Genomic DNA, 17339 nt, shown 5'->3' with positions numbered 1-17339 from the left:
GCATTTGGGGTGTGGAGTTTGGGCACACGAAGAAAACTACTGTTTATGTTTCTGTGTGTTGATTGTCAAGTCCAGAGTAAAGAGATTCTGAGACTTTGGACGTTAAGCTTGAGATCCTATGATTGCTCTTAAAAACAATGTTTGATTTGTCGGATTCCTATGCTGTGCCAGCTTTCATCCAGTTTTCCCACGTGACCACCATGGATTCTATGCTCTCTCCTGGATCGTGTTATCTGTTCACACTGATTTAAGTGTGTGTAAAGGTTATTTGACTGGATGTGTCTTTTGGGTTTTTTGTTTGTTTCTTTCTTTTTTTTTTTTTTTCCAGAAGGTAATAAATGAATTGTCATCTCAACATTAGTTTGGTAAAAGTAGTAAATTGGTATGAAACTGTATATATATGCATGATTTTTTTTCCCTTTCTGATACCTCTACCTCTTCCTCTTTCTATTATTAAAGGAAGAAATCCCCCTGGGAAGCCAATGAGAGAGGTCAGTGAGATTCAGACTCACAGCCATGGCTTCTGTCTGTCTCATCCCGCTTTCTATGTTTGGCGTTTGTGTAAGAGTTGTGTGCGTGCACGCGCATGTTTGTATTACACATGTCATCGTGTAAGGATGGTAGTCACCTCTCCACTTGCAGCTCATGAGGAACAGTCCTCAAATATTCATTGCCATTGTCATCACCATGACGACAGGACCATGGGTCGGGGAATACAGGAATCTCTTTCAAATGGCAAACCTCTGTAGTCCCTGCGTCAGAAGCCTGCAGGTCATCATCTGTTGCCATTTGCAACACAAACAAAATCTTCAAAATAAACTTAGCCTTGGACATAACTACTTCCAGGACTCTAGCATTTTCTGCCAGTGCATTTGGTTTGTATCCTTTTGGGATATCTTCGTTTTGTCTTGTTTTCTTTTTCTTCTTTTTTTCTCCCCCTGGGTCCCTACACTCTTCCTTTCCCACTCTAGCACTTACTGTGCTCCAAGCACTGTTCTAAGTATTTCCTATGTATGCTTCATGAGAAGCTTATGAGGTAGATACCCTTATTAACCCCATTTTACAGATAAGGAAAGTGAAAGGACAAACTGTGCCCAAGGTGACAGAGTTTGAATCCAGGCAGTCTCCAAAGCCACTCTTAACTCTGATGCTTGACTGCCACGTTAGAACATGGTGTTGGAAAGGCTTGTGTCATCTCTACTCGCCCCTTAGAGGATGCTTATTTTTTTATTTGGCATTTGGAGCCAGATAGAATGTTAACCAATTAGACGTAAAAAATAAATGTTGGGAGTCTTAAGAGATGTTGGGGTTTTTTTATGCCTCTTTTGGTGTTAAAAGGATAGGATATAGCATTATCACTGTATGTGGTTTGGGGTTTTACAGTGAAAGCTCCTTCATACTTCCACCAGAAATATTATTTAGACATTGAGTTACCTAATCAAATGACGATTGGATGACAAAGTGTTGAGTGACAGCCCAACTGAAGTAAAATTTGCTCTACCAAGAGTTTAGTGCAACTGATATGAGAAGGAAAACCGTCTCATGGATGGCAATAGCATGTACTCATCTGGGAAGCAGACTGGATGGGTGGAGAGTCTTTATGAGAGAAAGTTTTGGATCCTTAGTAATAGGATGGACAAGAGTAGCCACTCATTCATTTAAATATAAGGAGTCATACTAATAAATAAATAAAGGATAATTGAATGATTCTTCAGTGTGTCTATACCAGTGCTCCTTCCACGGCTTGGGGCAGTGGGCTCCCAGGGAGGGAGTGGTAGCTGGGAGGAGAAACTGAGGACACTTGAATAGGTGAAGCATTGAATGATCCTGATGGTTTGCCTGGCTCACATACTTCTCATGTGAGACCTCCAGGGTTCATTCTTCTGGTAAGTGCTCCTTAACATTTATTTTAACTTATAAAAAGTTGCACCGTAATCTTGACCACCCTGAACATGTTTCTCTCATGAATGAATGTTAGAAAAGGCCAGCACATATAATTGAAGTCATATATGCATTTGGAAGCTTTACTACCTGAGGCACACAATCGATCAAGTTTCCAGAGAGCCAGAGGAACAAAATAATAGTGATCTTTTTAATGCTATGAAAATACTCCAAATGTATAGTAGACCAGCTCTTCCCCACCCCCACCCCCACCCCCCAAAGATTAAATTATAGAAAAGGAAAGATAAGCAGATTTCACTGCAGTATTCTGGCTTTGCTTTGGCCATTTATTTGGGCATTATATTTTTAAAAAATAGAGTGCCAGATTGCTATTGAGGGCTTGGCTCACTGCCAGAAAGTCTCAATTCCAATCACTGCAGAAAATAACTCCCTCAGGCAGAGGTGGCGTGTGAGACTGGATGTGTCGCAGTTAGCGCCAACTTGGAAAAACATACCACTGCCCTAATGTTCAACGCATGGTGCCTTTGTGTTCAACAATCCTTGCATTAAAATGGATTAAATTAATACTTTCTACAGATGTATTTTGTTGTCAGCTTGTTCCTGGCGCTGATTATAGATGCCTGAATCCTGCCTGTTTTTCAGTGCCTTTCGCGCTCTTAATATAAGATTTTAATTTTGACTTTAGGAATACCTGTCATGTAAAATTAATGACCTCTCTAATGTTCTGCTTTATGCACTGGACAATAGAACCAGAGTACAACTCTATTTTCTGTATCCATAGTAGAGTGCAGTTTTATGCCTCCAATGGATTGAGATATATGATTCTTTGAGGCAGTATTTTGTCAAAGAGATAGATTTCTTTTCTGGCTCTAACAAAAACATCCATGAGAAACATTGGAATCACTATTCTGGTGAAACAAGTATTTGAAAATAAAGTGACCAAAGGCATAATGTAGATATGGTGAGGTGACTGAACACCATTTTTCTAGCATAGGGACAGCCATGAGGTCATTTGGTGAACATGAACAGTCTAGACAGGTTTAAAGGACACCTACCATTTTGTGGGTGTGTGTATGGCATAGTAAGAATAATGAGTAATTTACCAGGTAACTTTTTCAATAGCAGATGTACCTAGAACTCATGCCTTTTGAGAGACGCAAGTGTTTTCTGTTTGGGTAGTAACTGATCACTATTTCAAGGAGCACAAGCACCACTTGGTTATATACAGTAAGTCTTCACTTAGCATCATCAGTAGGTTCTTGGCTTTAAACGAAATTACATATGATGAAACCACTTTCGCCATAGGCTCATTGATATAAACAAGAGTTGGGTTCCTACGACAGCTCATCAATGTTATAACGAAACAGCGGTGAACAAAATGTTATTCAAGGACCTGCTGTAATCTAGAAATGGATTTACTTGTCTTTATTATCTTTAGAACTGCAATCCACATCCCCTAGCAAACAATCTAAAAATAGGCATGTTTTGATTATTATCAATAAGCCAATGGGAGAAAAAATGAATTCTTGCCTGTTTTATGTTTGTAACATTTTTTATCTACAAGGTGGACTATACGTGGGTAATGAGAAATAGTTGGAATTCTATTCAGATACCAAGTTGGAAGGATCTTGAGTTTTGTTTTTACTGGCTTCACTAATTGCTGTTAAGATAGCAAGTAATTAAGAATGTACTGTTAGCCCATCCATTTTCAATTATGCATGAATAATTGCGATTTTCCAGGATTGCACGGCAGTCAAAAATAGATACAAGGGAAGCCCTCTAACCTAATGACATCAGTTATATATTTGTGCTCTAAGCTCAAAAGAACAGCAAAGGACCCACTGTCTTCCTGTGGTTATTGATGACTATATAATATTATATATTTATAAATATATAACTATATTTATTATATAAAAATCCAATGACTATTTTAGTTCCACGGAAGGCTGCCAAACACTTGGCTCACTCTATAAGTAGTACATATGTTTTATTAAGTTTCTATGTTTGCAATCTCAACCAAAATCCATAGTAATTAAAATATATATAATTAGTTCCCACAGAAACTCTTTGCACTGATAAGTTCAAAGAGATTTTTATAAACTTGATCACCTTTTAATGGCTGAATGGCATTACAGTTTCAATAAGTCTTAGTTTGATCTGGTGCCATCACTGTGTAAGTGTGGCCTATGAATACTCTCTAGATCCTCTCTCTCATATATAAAAACGACATCTCTTGAAATAAATATTAGAACAGAATGCCTGTCCTAGTCTATCTTTAATTTTTATAGAGATTTTAACAATTACTATGGCAATCTGTAAAGTTGATACATGGCAAGGTAGTAATAGCTCAGTAAAGCATTTTTCATTTCCAAGGCAGTACTTGAATAGTGAAATGACTTACTGATGTCCAAGAATTAAAATAAGCCATATAAAAATATGGTACCTACATGAAAAGTCAATAAAAAATATGGTACCTACAAAAAAGCCATACAGTATGTCTCAAATCATTTTACTCTAGATCGGAATTTTGCCACAAAGTAACCAGGGATATTGTGCTGCCTCTGTTTTCTGTGCTGGGGGATTAATGCTAGGTCATGTCACATTGTTACTAAAAGGTGATTCTGATAGTTAACCCTCATTTAGGAGATCAAAACTTGACTCACAGGACACCCAAACTCATGTGGGTCATATTATAATTGGGCTCCAGAGTAATTTGGAATGGAAAGTGATTTTTATTTTGAAGCTTTCTAATTCAAACATTAATAGTGTACAGAAAGGTCCCATCAAGAGTTTCTTTTTCAACCCAGGTAAAAGCAGAAAGCAAATAGTCACCTCCACCATAACCTCAGAAAGGATATATGCACCCCAATGTTCATAGAAGCACAATTCACCAAAGCTAAGATTTAGAAACGGCCTAAGTGCCCATCAACAGGTACATCTACACAATGGAATACTACACTGTGGTAAAAAAAAAAAAAAAAAAAAAAAAAAAAAAAAAAAAAAAAAAAAAAAAAAAAAAAGAAGAAGAAGAAGAAGAAGAATTCTTACCATTTGCTAGAGAGCATCATGCTAAGCGAAATAAGCCAGTCAGAGAAAGATAAATATCACATGATCTCACTCATTTGTGGAATATAATGAACAACATAAATTGATGAACAAAAACAGACCCAGAAACAGAGAAGCATTGACCATACCATCAAACCTCAGAGGGAAGGTAGGGGAGGGTGGGGTAAGAGAGAGATCAACCAAAGGACTTGTACGCATGCATATAAGCCTAACCAATGGACACAGGCACCAAGGGGGTGAGAGCATTAGTGGGGGGATGGGAAGAGCAATGGGGGGATAAGGACACATGTAATTCCTTAATAAAGAGAGGGGGGGGGAGAAGTGAGCCAACAACTTGAAACAGCATTGAAGATTTCATGTTGTGGTGATGGTAGTAGTGTTGATAATGGTGGTGGCCATAGAGTGGCAATGGTGGCAGTGGTAGTGGTGATAGTTATGGTGATGGTTGTTTGATATTAAAAAAAAAAAAAATCTAGTGCTAGGAAAGGGTGAAATATTCCTGTGATGAGGAGAATCTTTTGCTTACCCATGGAATACTTTTTTTAAATATGTACTGTTAATTGATTTCAGAGAGGAAGGGAGAAGGAGAGATAGAAGCATCAGTGGTGAGAGAAAATCATTGATCAGCTGCCTCCTGCACGCCTCCTACTGGGGATGGAACCTGCAACCTAGGCATCTGCCCTTGACTGGAGTCAAACCTGGGACCATTCAGTCTGCAGGCCCATGCTCTATCTATTGAGCCAAACCAGCTAGGGCAGCCATGGAATCCTTTTGCTCTATATTGAGAAGATGAGTGTGGTCTTTGACATTTTTCTACTCGGATGGCAACCGTAGTCTGATCCAATATTCAGCTAATACTAACAACGTGAAATGGCTTCATTAACAAGGCTTTGCTTCTTCCTGGAAACTGGTGGAAATCCAACCCTGTTGTATATACCCTCGATGCAGCTTCTGTGTTGTCCTCATCAACAAATGGGGAATGGTTTCCCACATGGCAAAAAGCCAGGGGGTGATGCCTGCACCTGTGTGAAGTCTCTCTCTCTCTCTTTGTTTTCCAGGACACAATGTAGGAAGCCTTTTCCACTTGGCAGATGATTTGGGCCGAGCGATGGAGTCCTTAGTTTCAGTCATGACAGATGAAGAAGGGGCAGAATAAATGTTTTACAACTCCTGATTCCCGCATGGTTTTTATAATATTCATACAACAAAGAGGATTAGACAGTAAGAGTTTACAAGAAAAAAAATCTATATTTTTGTGAAGGGTAGTGGTACTATACTGTAGATTTCAGTAGTTTCTAAGTCTGTTATTGTTTTGTTAACAATGGCAGGTTTTACACGTCTATGCAATTGTACAAAAAAAGTTATAAGAAAACTACATGTAAAATCTTGATAGTTCAATAACTTGCCATTTCTTTATATGGAACGCATTTTGGGTTGTTTAAAAATTTATAACAGTTATACAGAAAGATTGTAAACTAAAGTGTGCTTTATTTAAAAAAAAAAGTTGTTTATAAAAACCCCTAAACACACACACACACACACACACACACACACACACACATACACACACACACACAAACTTTGAGGCAGTACATTGTTTTGCTTCCTTTTAGCGTGATATCCATATGAAATTCATGCTTTTTTTTTTCTTGCATATTGAGATAAGACTTCCTCTGACACTACCAAATGACTGCTTCACATTGCTCTCTTGAGAGTTGTTGACTGAGTGGAACGGGCTGTGGGTTTTGGGTTTTCGTTGTACACATCTATATGTCTATAAGTATGCGGATACTATAGGTATATAGATAGATCGATAGGAATTTCTAGAGATCTTTTACATTTCTTGTTCAAATGTTCCTGCCACTTGCTAATGGCAAGAAATTGCTTCTGGTCATTCAGCTTACCTGGTCGGCTTTCCTGGAGCCTGAAGGCAGAAGGAAACGACCACACTAAAACATTGTCTGGGGCTCCAGATGTTTCTCATTTGGAACTTTCCACTGACAACTAGAGTATTGCATTTTTTGGGAAAAGGAACATGTGAATGAGTACACAGGACTTACTATGTCAGAATAATGCATTGGTTGATATATACAGCTTCCTGCTGTTGGCAATGCCACAATTTAGACTTCATGGTGCTTCAGTGGAAGTCAGAGCATCAGAAGACATTTTAAATGCCCAGAGGTGAGGAGGGCTCTGGGTTCTCAGCTGATCCCTCTGAGGGAGTAGGCAGGCCACTCTTGAAGTAAAGGATTGGGTGAATCTTCATAACCATACATAGAAATCTATATAATTACAACTAAATGATTCTCTTCTCGCAACAGCAGTGGGTGTTTTGGTTCTTTTCCTTTTTGTTTTAAGCTTTTTTTTTTTTTCTCTCATTGCAGTGAGTTTTAAATGCCATAGGACTTACTTTAAGATAACCCTTGGAAAAATGTAAGACAGTAGCCCCATCACACTGTGACACTGTTAAATATCCACCCAGAAGTTCGTGAACTGTGCTTCTCTCCTTTGCATTTCTCTGAGGATGAGGATAGATATAGGTTCAGATGTTCTAGAAGGCACTGCAATCCTTTTTGGGTGGATTAAGCAAGTTAAATATATAAACATCGTTCAAAAAGAGGAGAAAAACTCAAGAGGACTAGCTGGTAGGAAAAAGCTTTACTCTTTCATCTTATTAATCTTTGGTTTAAAAATTTTTTTTCAATAGAAAGCACCATGTGACCTATTATTTTGCAAATCTGTTACCTCTTACATCAAATGTAATTAACTTTTGGAGTGTGGGTTTTGTCCCTTATTTTATTATGATAATTAACATCAAACATGGCTTGTCATGCTATTTCTACCTCACTTTGGTTTTGGGGTGTTCCTAATAATTGTGCAAACCTGATTTCACAGCTTCACCACTTGTCCATTGTTTGAACATTTACCCCCATTTTCTTTCTTCTTTATAATTTCCAAAAGAAAACCCAAAGCTCTAAGGTAACAAATTACATTAATATTCGGTTTGAGTCTTGCATTTTTCCTTTATGTAACGCTGGACTTTTTCTTTAAGAATTTATTTTAACCACGATTTAAAACAAGGGGTTACTTTACTTCCTACTAAGAAGTTTAAGTTTTATTCTAAAATCAAAGATAGAGTGAGTGCATAATTTTGTTTTAATCTTTTTGTTTTATCTTTTAGACATTAGTTTTGGAGTGAGTCTGGTAAAATATATGAATAAAAAGTGAGAGCTTTATTGCTATGTTTTAAGCATAATTTGGACATTATTTCGTGTTCTGTATAACCACTGAGTGTTAAAAACTAAATCATAATCAATGTAACTGAAGCATAAACATCACATGGCATGTTATGTCATTGTTTTCAGGTACTGGGTTCTTACTTGAGTATCATAATACATTGTGTTTTAACACCAACACTGTAACATTTACTAATTATTTTTTTAAACTTCAGTTTTACTGCATTTTCACAACATATCAGACTTCACCAAATATATGCCTTACTATTGTATTATATTACTGCTTTACTGTGTATCTCAATAAAGCACGCAGTTATGTTACAAAAAGTGTTGATTGGACTGCTATATTTTGTTTTTATTTTTACATTGTATTGATTTCAGAAAGGGCGAGAGAAACATCAATGATGAATCATTGATCAGTTTCCTGCACACCCCCTACTGAGGATCAAGCCCATAACCCAGACACGTGTCCTGACCAGGAACCAAACTGTGACTTGGTTCACAGATCAATGCTCAACCACTGAGCTACACCAGCCAGGCTAATTTAGTTATTTAATTTTAAATAGGTCATTCATGCATCCAGTTGAAAAATGCAAAATCTAGAAAGCAAACAACCTGTTCCCAGATCATACTCACTGCCCTCTGAGTAAATATTAAACATTTTTTGTCAGCTGCTTCAGTGGAAGTCAGAGCATCATAGCTAGTACATAAATTTCTTATGTATCCTCCCAAAGTATCTTTATTACAGACATGTATTCCTCCTTTTTTCCCTTTCATTACACAGAATATAGCATTCTATTTATATACCTTGCTTTTTTAAATGTAAGCATGGGTTAAAGTCCATTCTTAATGATATTAAAATGAATCTTTCCAATGCAATATATAAAATGCTTCCTCGCTTTTTATAGCTGCGTAACACTCCACTGTATATGGGATATTATTTAAGCAGTCCCCTTTGCTGGGATATGTGGGTTGTTTTCAGTCTTTTGCTATAACAAACATTACTGCACATCTCTCATTTCTTATTTGACTTGTGCGAAAAGATGGGACACATTCCCAGAAGCGAGATTTCTGGATCAAAGGTGGCAAGCATTTGCAGCTTCGGAGGCCATTTTTGTGCAACTGTCCTGTCATTTATTTTATTGTGTTAGTAATAACAAGTGTAAGAATTGACCAGTTTGCAGTTTACACTTTGCTTCTTGAGAATTTCATGCCCCTTCTATTGTTCATGGTACCGAACTTAAGGGGACATCTGAGTAGCAGGAGTCTAACCTAAAAGGTTGCTGCAGAACTGATTCTGGGGAGGATACCTCTACCATATATAGTCATGACTACTGTCAGAGGTAGATTTCCCTCATCTCTCTCCTGCTTCGCTTCTGCTCTAGCTGCAAGGGAGGCTAGGGAATGAGTAGCAATGCCAGCATCTCTAGCAAGAGGTTGTCTTTTTCTCCCACCAGGATTCATGTTGAGGAGTTCCCCAACAGGATTCAGATGCTAGACATTCAAAAAAATTACAAAAGTTCACTAGCTTTAGCCTATTCTAATGATTTTGGAAATAACAGATGGTTGAGCTCATTAAGAATGATGTTAACTGAGTGTGACATCTCTGACGAATCACGAAGTTTTTGAGGGTGGAGTGATAATGCCAACTTGTGACTATTACATTGAAAGACTTCCCTTGAAGTCCACATATGCCAAGATTTTTATCCTAATTATTTTTAATATTCATTTACTGATTTCAGTAATTCATTTACTGATTCCAGAGGGAGGGAGAGATAGAAGCATCCATGATGAGAGAGAATCATGGATTGGTTGTCTCCTGCATGCCCCCGACTGGGGATCGAGCCCACAAGCCAGGCATATGCTCTGATGGGGAATCAAACCATAACCTCCTGGTTCATAGGTTGACACTCAACTGCTGAACCATTCCAGCCGGGCAGTTTTTATCCTATTTACATGAATACATCATTTATCCTTCCTGTCATTCCCCCAAACCAGCCTTTGGTTGAAATACCAGACTGGCTGTTTTGAATGGCATTCAACTAGGGAAATGAGGAATTTTAAAAACTTCACCATGTCTAAGACAACTGTGTGTGGAGGACTCCGAGGAGGGCATTTGGCTTTCTGTTCACACCTGGCACAGGCTGGAGGGGAGGGAATTATTTCAGTTAAAAATTAAAATGGATCAAGCTGGTACAGATTGTGCACCAGCAAGCAAAATGTGTTCTGGAGAGAAAGCATCCAAACTAATGGATGTGTTCTGTTGAGCTGTAGTGGGATTTCCCTGCATTTGTAATGCTCTCATGGAAGGAATACAAAGGCAGCATTGGCACACTTGCAAAGACTTTGCCCTTAAACTACATGTAGGAAGGACATGAATTGAATCCTTTCCCACAGTAGCATAGCCATTTGAGTAGGAACTACAAATATAGTATTCTCCATTGCTCCTTGGCCTTCAGAGTTGCTGTGAGCTCATGGACTTATTTGACAACGTGAGAGCAGCAGCAAGCCAGACTCTTTAAGTAATGTGTGAGTGTGTGAAGTTTGCAGGTGTCTGAGAGTGACTTTTGTGTACAGAAGAGATTATCTACAGTAAGTTGAGGCTTAAATTCTATACATCTACGCATACATACACACGTTTGTACATACATTGATTAAGTGGCCAGATTATTATGATCTCTGAATGCATAATAATCTGGCCACTCAGTGTATATCCTATATAATAAAAGGCTTATATGCAAATTGTCCCCTCGACCAGGAGTTCAACCAGTAGGCAGGCCAGCCAACCACCCATGTTCCCTCCCCCTGGCCAGGCTGGCTGGACCCCACCCATGCATGAATTCATGCACTTAGCATTCAGAGATCATAATAATCTGGCCATTCAGTGTGTCTATATACAGGATAAATTTTAACTTTATTTTGAAATACCTTAAACATAGAGAAAAGTTGCAAGAATAGCACAAAGAACCCCCATATACCCTTTACCCAGATTCAACAATTGTTTCTATTTCTCTCTCACTCTTGCTCTCTCAACAGTCTGTTTTCTCCCTAAACCATCTTGACAGTAAGTTTTAGACATTGTGCCCTTTTACACTTAAATACTTCATATACATTTCCTAAGAACTAGGACATTCTCTTACATGATGGCATTACCATCATCAAAATAAAGAAATTTAACATTATACAAAAGTGTCATCCACACAACCCACATTTAAATGTCAATTGTGCAGTGATTTTTCAAAAGTTATATGTTTTCCTGAGCTGGTCTAGGATCTAATTCATGATGCCATGACACTTAGTCATATCTCTTTAATCTCCTTTGACCAAGAACAGTTTCTCTGTGTTTCTTTGTCTTTAAAGACCTTGACATTTTTGCAGAGTACAAGGCAGCTGCTTTGTACAACATGCCTCAATTTGGGTTTGATATGACCTCATTATTAGGTTCCTGGGATGTGTTTTTGGCAAGAATGTGACACAAGCGATGGTGGTTCCTCAGCACATGATAGCAGGAGGAATGTGAAGACAGTCTGTCCCATTCTTGGTGATGTCAACTTTGATCACTTGGCAAAGGCAGTGAAGTTTCTCTAATTTGAATATATTTTAAACCCTAATTATTCTTTTTTTTTTATTAAGGTAATATATGTGTACATATCTTTCCATTGCCCCTCCCACTCTTATACCTGCCCCCCCCCCCAGAGTTTTTCGTCCATTGTAAACCCTAATTATTCTTAATTCTTTGGGTTCTGCTTAGAAATTTTATTGTCTTCATGTGTATAATGTAGATGATTTGTATAATGTAACAGTCACTTTCTAAGAGTTCTAGTTCAAGATGGCAACATAGGAAGCTCCTGAACTCACCTCCTCCCTCAGGCACATTGAATCTACAGCTACATACAGAACAATTCTTTCTGAAAGAAACCCAGAAAGTAGCTGAGAGACTCCTACACATATTGAGCAAATAAGGAAAACATACACACACACACACATTGAAATGAATAGAAGAGGTTGAGACAAATTATCACCATAAACCTCATCCCTGTCATACAACACACAACCAGGAGAGACCTCACAATTCCCAAAACTGAACACAGGTCTGGCTACCTGCCACAATGAAAATCAAACTCATGAGTAAGGTGCTAGTAAGAAAGAAAGAGGTTTATTCAAGTGCCAGCCACTTGAGAAGATGGGGGACTCTCTTCCCAAAGCCTTTCTTCTTTTTTTTAATCCTTCTATAATTTATTTATTATTTACCTTTATTGTTGAAAGTATTACAGAATCCCCTTTTATTCCCCATTGACCCCTTCTAGCTCACACCTCTCCCTGGCCCCAGGCCTTCACCACGCCTGTGTCCAGGAGTTATGCATATATGCATGTAAATTCTTTGGTTAATCTCTTCCCACCCACCCACCTCCACCTTCCCTCTGAGATTTGACAGCCCATCTTAACATCTCAGTGTAGGCAAGGGTTTTTTTCAGGAGGGAGAGAGAAAGAAGAACATGCAAGTTCTGGTTTTAAGAGAAAAATCATGTTAGAATAATGAGCTAGGTTTAACCTTTACTACGAGTAACATGGGCAGCTTTACATAAATTATTTTACAAACTACTTTGTTAGTAAATTCTTATTTTAGTCCTATTCTATGGCTAGTTAGACTAATATAAGTTAATGTATCACATTAATTCCCCATAACACTCCCAAGTTCTCCCTGAGGAATGAAGGGTTTGGACTCCACATCTGGTACCTGAACTTTTAAGATTTCCACCAGAGACATGGACCCCGAAAACATGTAGCTTTGAAAGCTAACAAGGCTTGTGTCTATGAGACCACACAGAGATGACAATGCTCATTCTTTCCTTACAAGAAGCCTATTTGCTTATCTTAATAGCTATAGAGCAGACTTCTAATCTATAATAACATATATCTAGGGGCCAACTGCAATACTCCCCAGAGACCCCTGAAAACACAGAGGATGCTGGACATCATCTTTGTGTTCTCTCTCTGCCTCACTCCAGTTCACTAATTTATCTCTCAGAATGGAGCATCTGCACAGGTCTGATGCCCTGGGAATGCTCTGAACACCTGACTCAGGGAACCATTCTTAGCTGACTATGCCCCCTCCCCTCCCAAGCACAGTGCAGTGCAGTATATAGAAACACCCATCTCCAGTCTTCCCATAAAAGAGAGGATCCAGCTCCCAAACAGCCTGCATCTAGGAGCTAACTAAGATGCTCCCCTTGGGACACTGATAGATCTTGGCACACCCTCAGCTACTGGGAGCCACTGAGAATAAAGAAGACTGCTTAGACAGGCACAAAGGTTTAAGAGACCACTTAGAATTAGGCAGATTGAACCAATAAGATTCATCTGCAACATGAGATGACTCCTTTAATATCACACTTTCATCAATGGATAAGCCATGCAGTCAGATAATCAATAAGGAACATTGAACTTAACACATTACGACAGAAGGACTTAGACATTTACAAGCATTCCATCCAAAAGCACCAGAGTCTTCTGTAATGCATTATATGTCTAAAATTTCCTTTATTTTTCTCACTAATTGCCCTGGTTGGTTTGGCTCAGTTGGAGCAGTGTCTGGTGCACTGAAAGGTTGCCAGTTTTATTCCAAGTCAGGGCATATGCCTAGCCTGTAGGTTGGATCTCCAGTCGGGGCACATATGGGAAGCAGCCAATTGATGTTTCTTCTCTCTCTCTCTCTCTCTCTCTCTCTCTCTCTCTCTCTCTCTCTCTCTCTCCTTTGTTTTCAGATTAATATTAAAAAAGGAAAAACTGACCTTTTTATATATGTGCTACATGCTACATTTTAAAAAAATATATTTTATTGATTTTTTACAGAGAGGAAGAAAGGGGGATAGCGAGTTAGAAATATCAATGAGAGAGAATCATCGATCAGCTGCCTCCTGCACACCCCCCACTGGGGATGTGCCCGCAACCAAGGTACATGCCCTTGACCAGAATCGAACCTGGGACCCCTCAGTCCGCAGGCCAATGCTCTAACCACTGAGCCAAACCAGTTTTGGCTACATGCTACATTTAAAAGGCAGTTCACTGGACCATTAGGAATACAGCCTGCCCACAGCCTTAGGTGGTGTCCTCCCTGCTATTATCTAAAATGTTCCCAACCCCAATATTTAATGGCAACTCCATCCTCCAGTTGTACAAGCCGAAAACCTTGAAGTCACATATGACTCTTCCTTTTCTTCAAACTCACATCTATTCCATTAGCAAGTTCTGTTGGCCCTCCTTTCAAGACATATCTAGAGATTGGCTCCGGGGATGGCTCCGGGGAGTAAAAGTCCCTCACAATTTTCGACTGTTGGAAGAACTCAAAGAAGGCCAGAAAGGAGTAGGAGATGGCACAGTTAGCTGGGGTCTAGAAGATGACGAAGACATGACACTTACAAGATGGACAGGGATGATAATTAGGCCTCCAAGAACAATTTATGAAAACCAAATATACAGCCTTAAAATAGAATGTGGACCTAAAGACCCAGAAGCACCCCCCTTTGTAAGATTTGTAACAAAAAATAATATGAATGGAGTTAATAGTTCTAATGGAGTGGTGGACCCAAGAGCCATATCAGTGCTAGCGAAATGGCAGAATTCATATAGTATAAAAGTTGTCCTGTAGGAGCTTCGGTGCCTAATGATGTCTAAAGAAAATATGAAACTCCCTCAGCCACCAGAAGGACAGTGTTACAGCAACTAATTAAAAAGAAAACCACAGGCTCACCCCTCCCCCATTCGATTTAAGCCGTCTTCATTTTCCACAGTAGTAAATTTTCTAGATACGTCTTGTAGACCACAAAGTACTGGAAAGGAAGCTCCCGTTCAAAGGCAGTTTATCTTAAGATACTGTAAATGATACTAATTTTTTGTCCGTTTGAAATATATGTTGTGCTATAACAAATCATCCTGTCAAGTGTAACCACTGTCCACATAGTTGAACTTCTGGGATCAAGAAAGCATATTTAAATTGATTCCCATCATAACTGGTGGGGCACATCTAACTCAACTGTGAAAAGACACATCACACAATCACCTTGCTGCTAATTACATGATCTGGGGGCTCTGCCTTCTTTCCCTCCCCCCCCTCCTCCCTGCAACAGCCCTCCAGCTTGGGGTGGCTTATTAAAGTAGATGTGAAGGTTTCAGGTCACAGCCTGTGGGACTATTGATGGTTGTGTGTCGGTGCTTCCTTTGCACCCCTGGTTTTTGTTTTTTTTTTAAGTCTTAAATGATGCCCCTCCCCCTTCCAAGCCACCATCCTTTCCCCGCTCTACCATCACCCTTGGCCGAAGCATAGATTGTACCCGCTCTGCTCCCCTCCGAAATTGGCCTTTGGTGAGGAATTCAGGGCTTTCCCCACAACTTCCCCCACCACCTTTATAACGAGGGGTGCTGCTTCCTCCCCCCTCCTTTTCACATCCCTTTCTCGCTCCATCACCGCCCAACACTTTCCACGACACTCCCTTGTTTTGGCCAGAAGGCATCAGGTAAGGTTGGAAAGAGTCTCTGACTGCCCGCCATTTAGTTTAGTTTGGAACTATTGATACATTCATTTACTCTCCAGCAGCCCGGGAAATGGAATTGGGTCCGCAGCCCTCCACTCAGCTGATACGTTTGTTTTTAAGCTCAGGAAGGCCACGGAAGACACTTGTAAGCACATAGGATCCCTCTGAATGAATTGAGTTGTTGTTCCTATCATTGCTTTTGCTTTTACAAATTGAAGTTTTAAACAGAGATCTCATTTGGTCATCTTTGCAATCCATTTGGGTATAGTTTGGAATCTTGACAACTGGAACAGAAAGAACCCTGAATTCGGTGCATACTTTGGTTTTGGTGCTGCAGCTTCTCATGGTCCTCAACGTGGATTAAGAAAGAACTCGATGTGCACCACAGAACCCCAAAATTGGCAAATGGCTGCGTTCCTGGCAAATGGCTGCGTTTTTCCACTTTTCTGTTCAGGAACACTAATTGCTGAGATGAAATAAAAGTGATTCATTGTGTTATAAAGGATTTTTTTTAATTTAGTATTTGTGTAAAACCACCTTTCGAAGCAGCAACTAGCATGTCTGAAAAGCAATTGATGTTTTCATTAATCTTTTTCTGGGGAAAACCTTAGTTGTAAGGATTTAACATCCTATAAGTAAAGTTTAACATAACAGTATTCCATAAGCAGCCTTTTTATTGTCAGACCATTGCCTGATTTTAATATAATAAAAACAAAGTGTGCGTTAATATTAAAAAAAAAAAAAAAAAAAAAAAGATATATCTAGAATCTGGCCACTTTCCCCATCTCTGTTTTCACTGCTCTGAGACATCATAATCATGCTTCTGAATCATGACAATAGCCTTCAGTTGGTCTCCCAACTGCCACCCTTCCCTCCTTTAGTCTAAGTTCCACATAACGTAATACTGTTAAGGTATAATCAGAAACCCACCAACAGCTCTCCAACACAGAGTAAAAGCCAGACTTCTTGTAGCATTCTACAAAATCTATACAATCTCACTCGTACCTCCCTGTCTTTATTCCTCCTACCCTTCTCCTTGTTCACTCTGCTCCATTCATCTAACTGCTGTCTTACACCAGCCAGGCCAAAACCGGTTTGGCTCAGTGGATAGAGCGTCAGCCTTCGGACTGAGAGGTCTCAGGTTCGATTCTGGTCAAGGGCATGTACCTTGGTTGCGGGCACATCCCCAGTAGGGGATGTGCAGGTGGTAGCTGATCAATGTTTCTCTCTCATCAATGTTTCTAACTCTCTATTCCTCTCCCTTCCTCTCTGTAAAAAATCAATAAAATATATTTAAAAAAAACAAAACACCAGCCAATTCTGACCTCAAGGTCTTCATTTTTGCTGTTTTCTCTGCTCAACTTGAGAAACACGGCATATCCAGTGTTTCCAACCTCAAATGTCAAGCCTACTCTGGGCTCTGCACTTACCTCCTTGTTCTTTCCTCTTTATCATATAAGAGTTTCCTGCCTTCCACCCCATTTTGAAGTTCTCTGGACTGTTGGGAATAGAGCCAGCCCACTTCATGAAGTGTTAAGATTTTTATTACCTAAATTGTCTTCTTTAACCACTCTTAACAACCTTCTGAGTCAAACCTATCCTA

The 17339-nt window shown here is 39.3% G+C and overlaps 1 protein-coding gene and 1 pseudogene across 5 annotated transcripts in view; both read left to right on the top strand.

Annotated features, from left to right (window-relative positions):
• DMD (dystrophin) overlaps window positions 1-8531 on the top strand; it is a 1962662-nt gene extending 1954131 nt beyond the window's left edge. For 2 of the 5 annotated variants that reach the window (XM_045582356.1, XM_045582355.1), the window contains one exon: window positions 6027-8531. In XM_045582356.1, coding sequence (XP_045438312.1) covers window positions 6027-6124 — 98 coding nt within the window. In that variant the 3' untranslated portion in view covers window positions 6125-8531. Of the gene's footprint in view, window positions 1-459; window positions 492-6026 lie in introns of all 5 variants that reach the window. The other 3 variants (XM_045582357.1, XM_036439739.2, XM_036439738.2) reach the window with 3 other exon arrangements.
• Window positions 8532-14505: 5974 nt separating this feature from the next.
• Window positions 14506-16467, top strand: LOC118719879 (annotated as a pseudogene).
• Window positions 16468-17339: the final 872 nt, after the last annotated feature.

This window comes from Pipistrellus kuhlii, unplaced genomic scaffold (genome assembly GCF_014108245.1).
Source record: "Pipistrellus kuhlii isolate mPipKuh1 unplaced genomic scaffold, mPipKuh1.p scaffold_m20_p_16, whole genome shotgun sequence".
NCBI classification, from domain to species: Eukaryota; Metazoa; Chordata; class Mammalia; order Chiroptera; family Vespertilionidae; genus Pipistrellus; species Pipistrellus kuhlii.
This window is presented reverse-complemented; position numbering and strand designations above follow the sequence as displayed.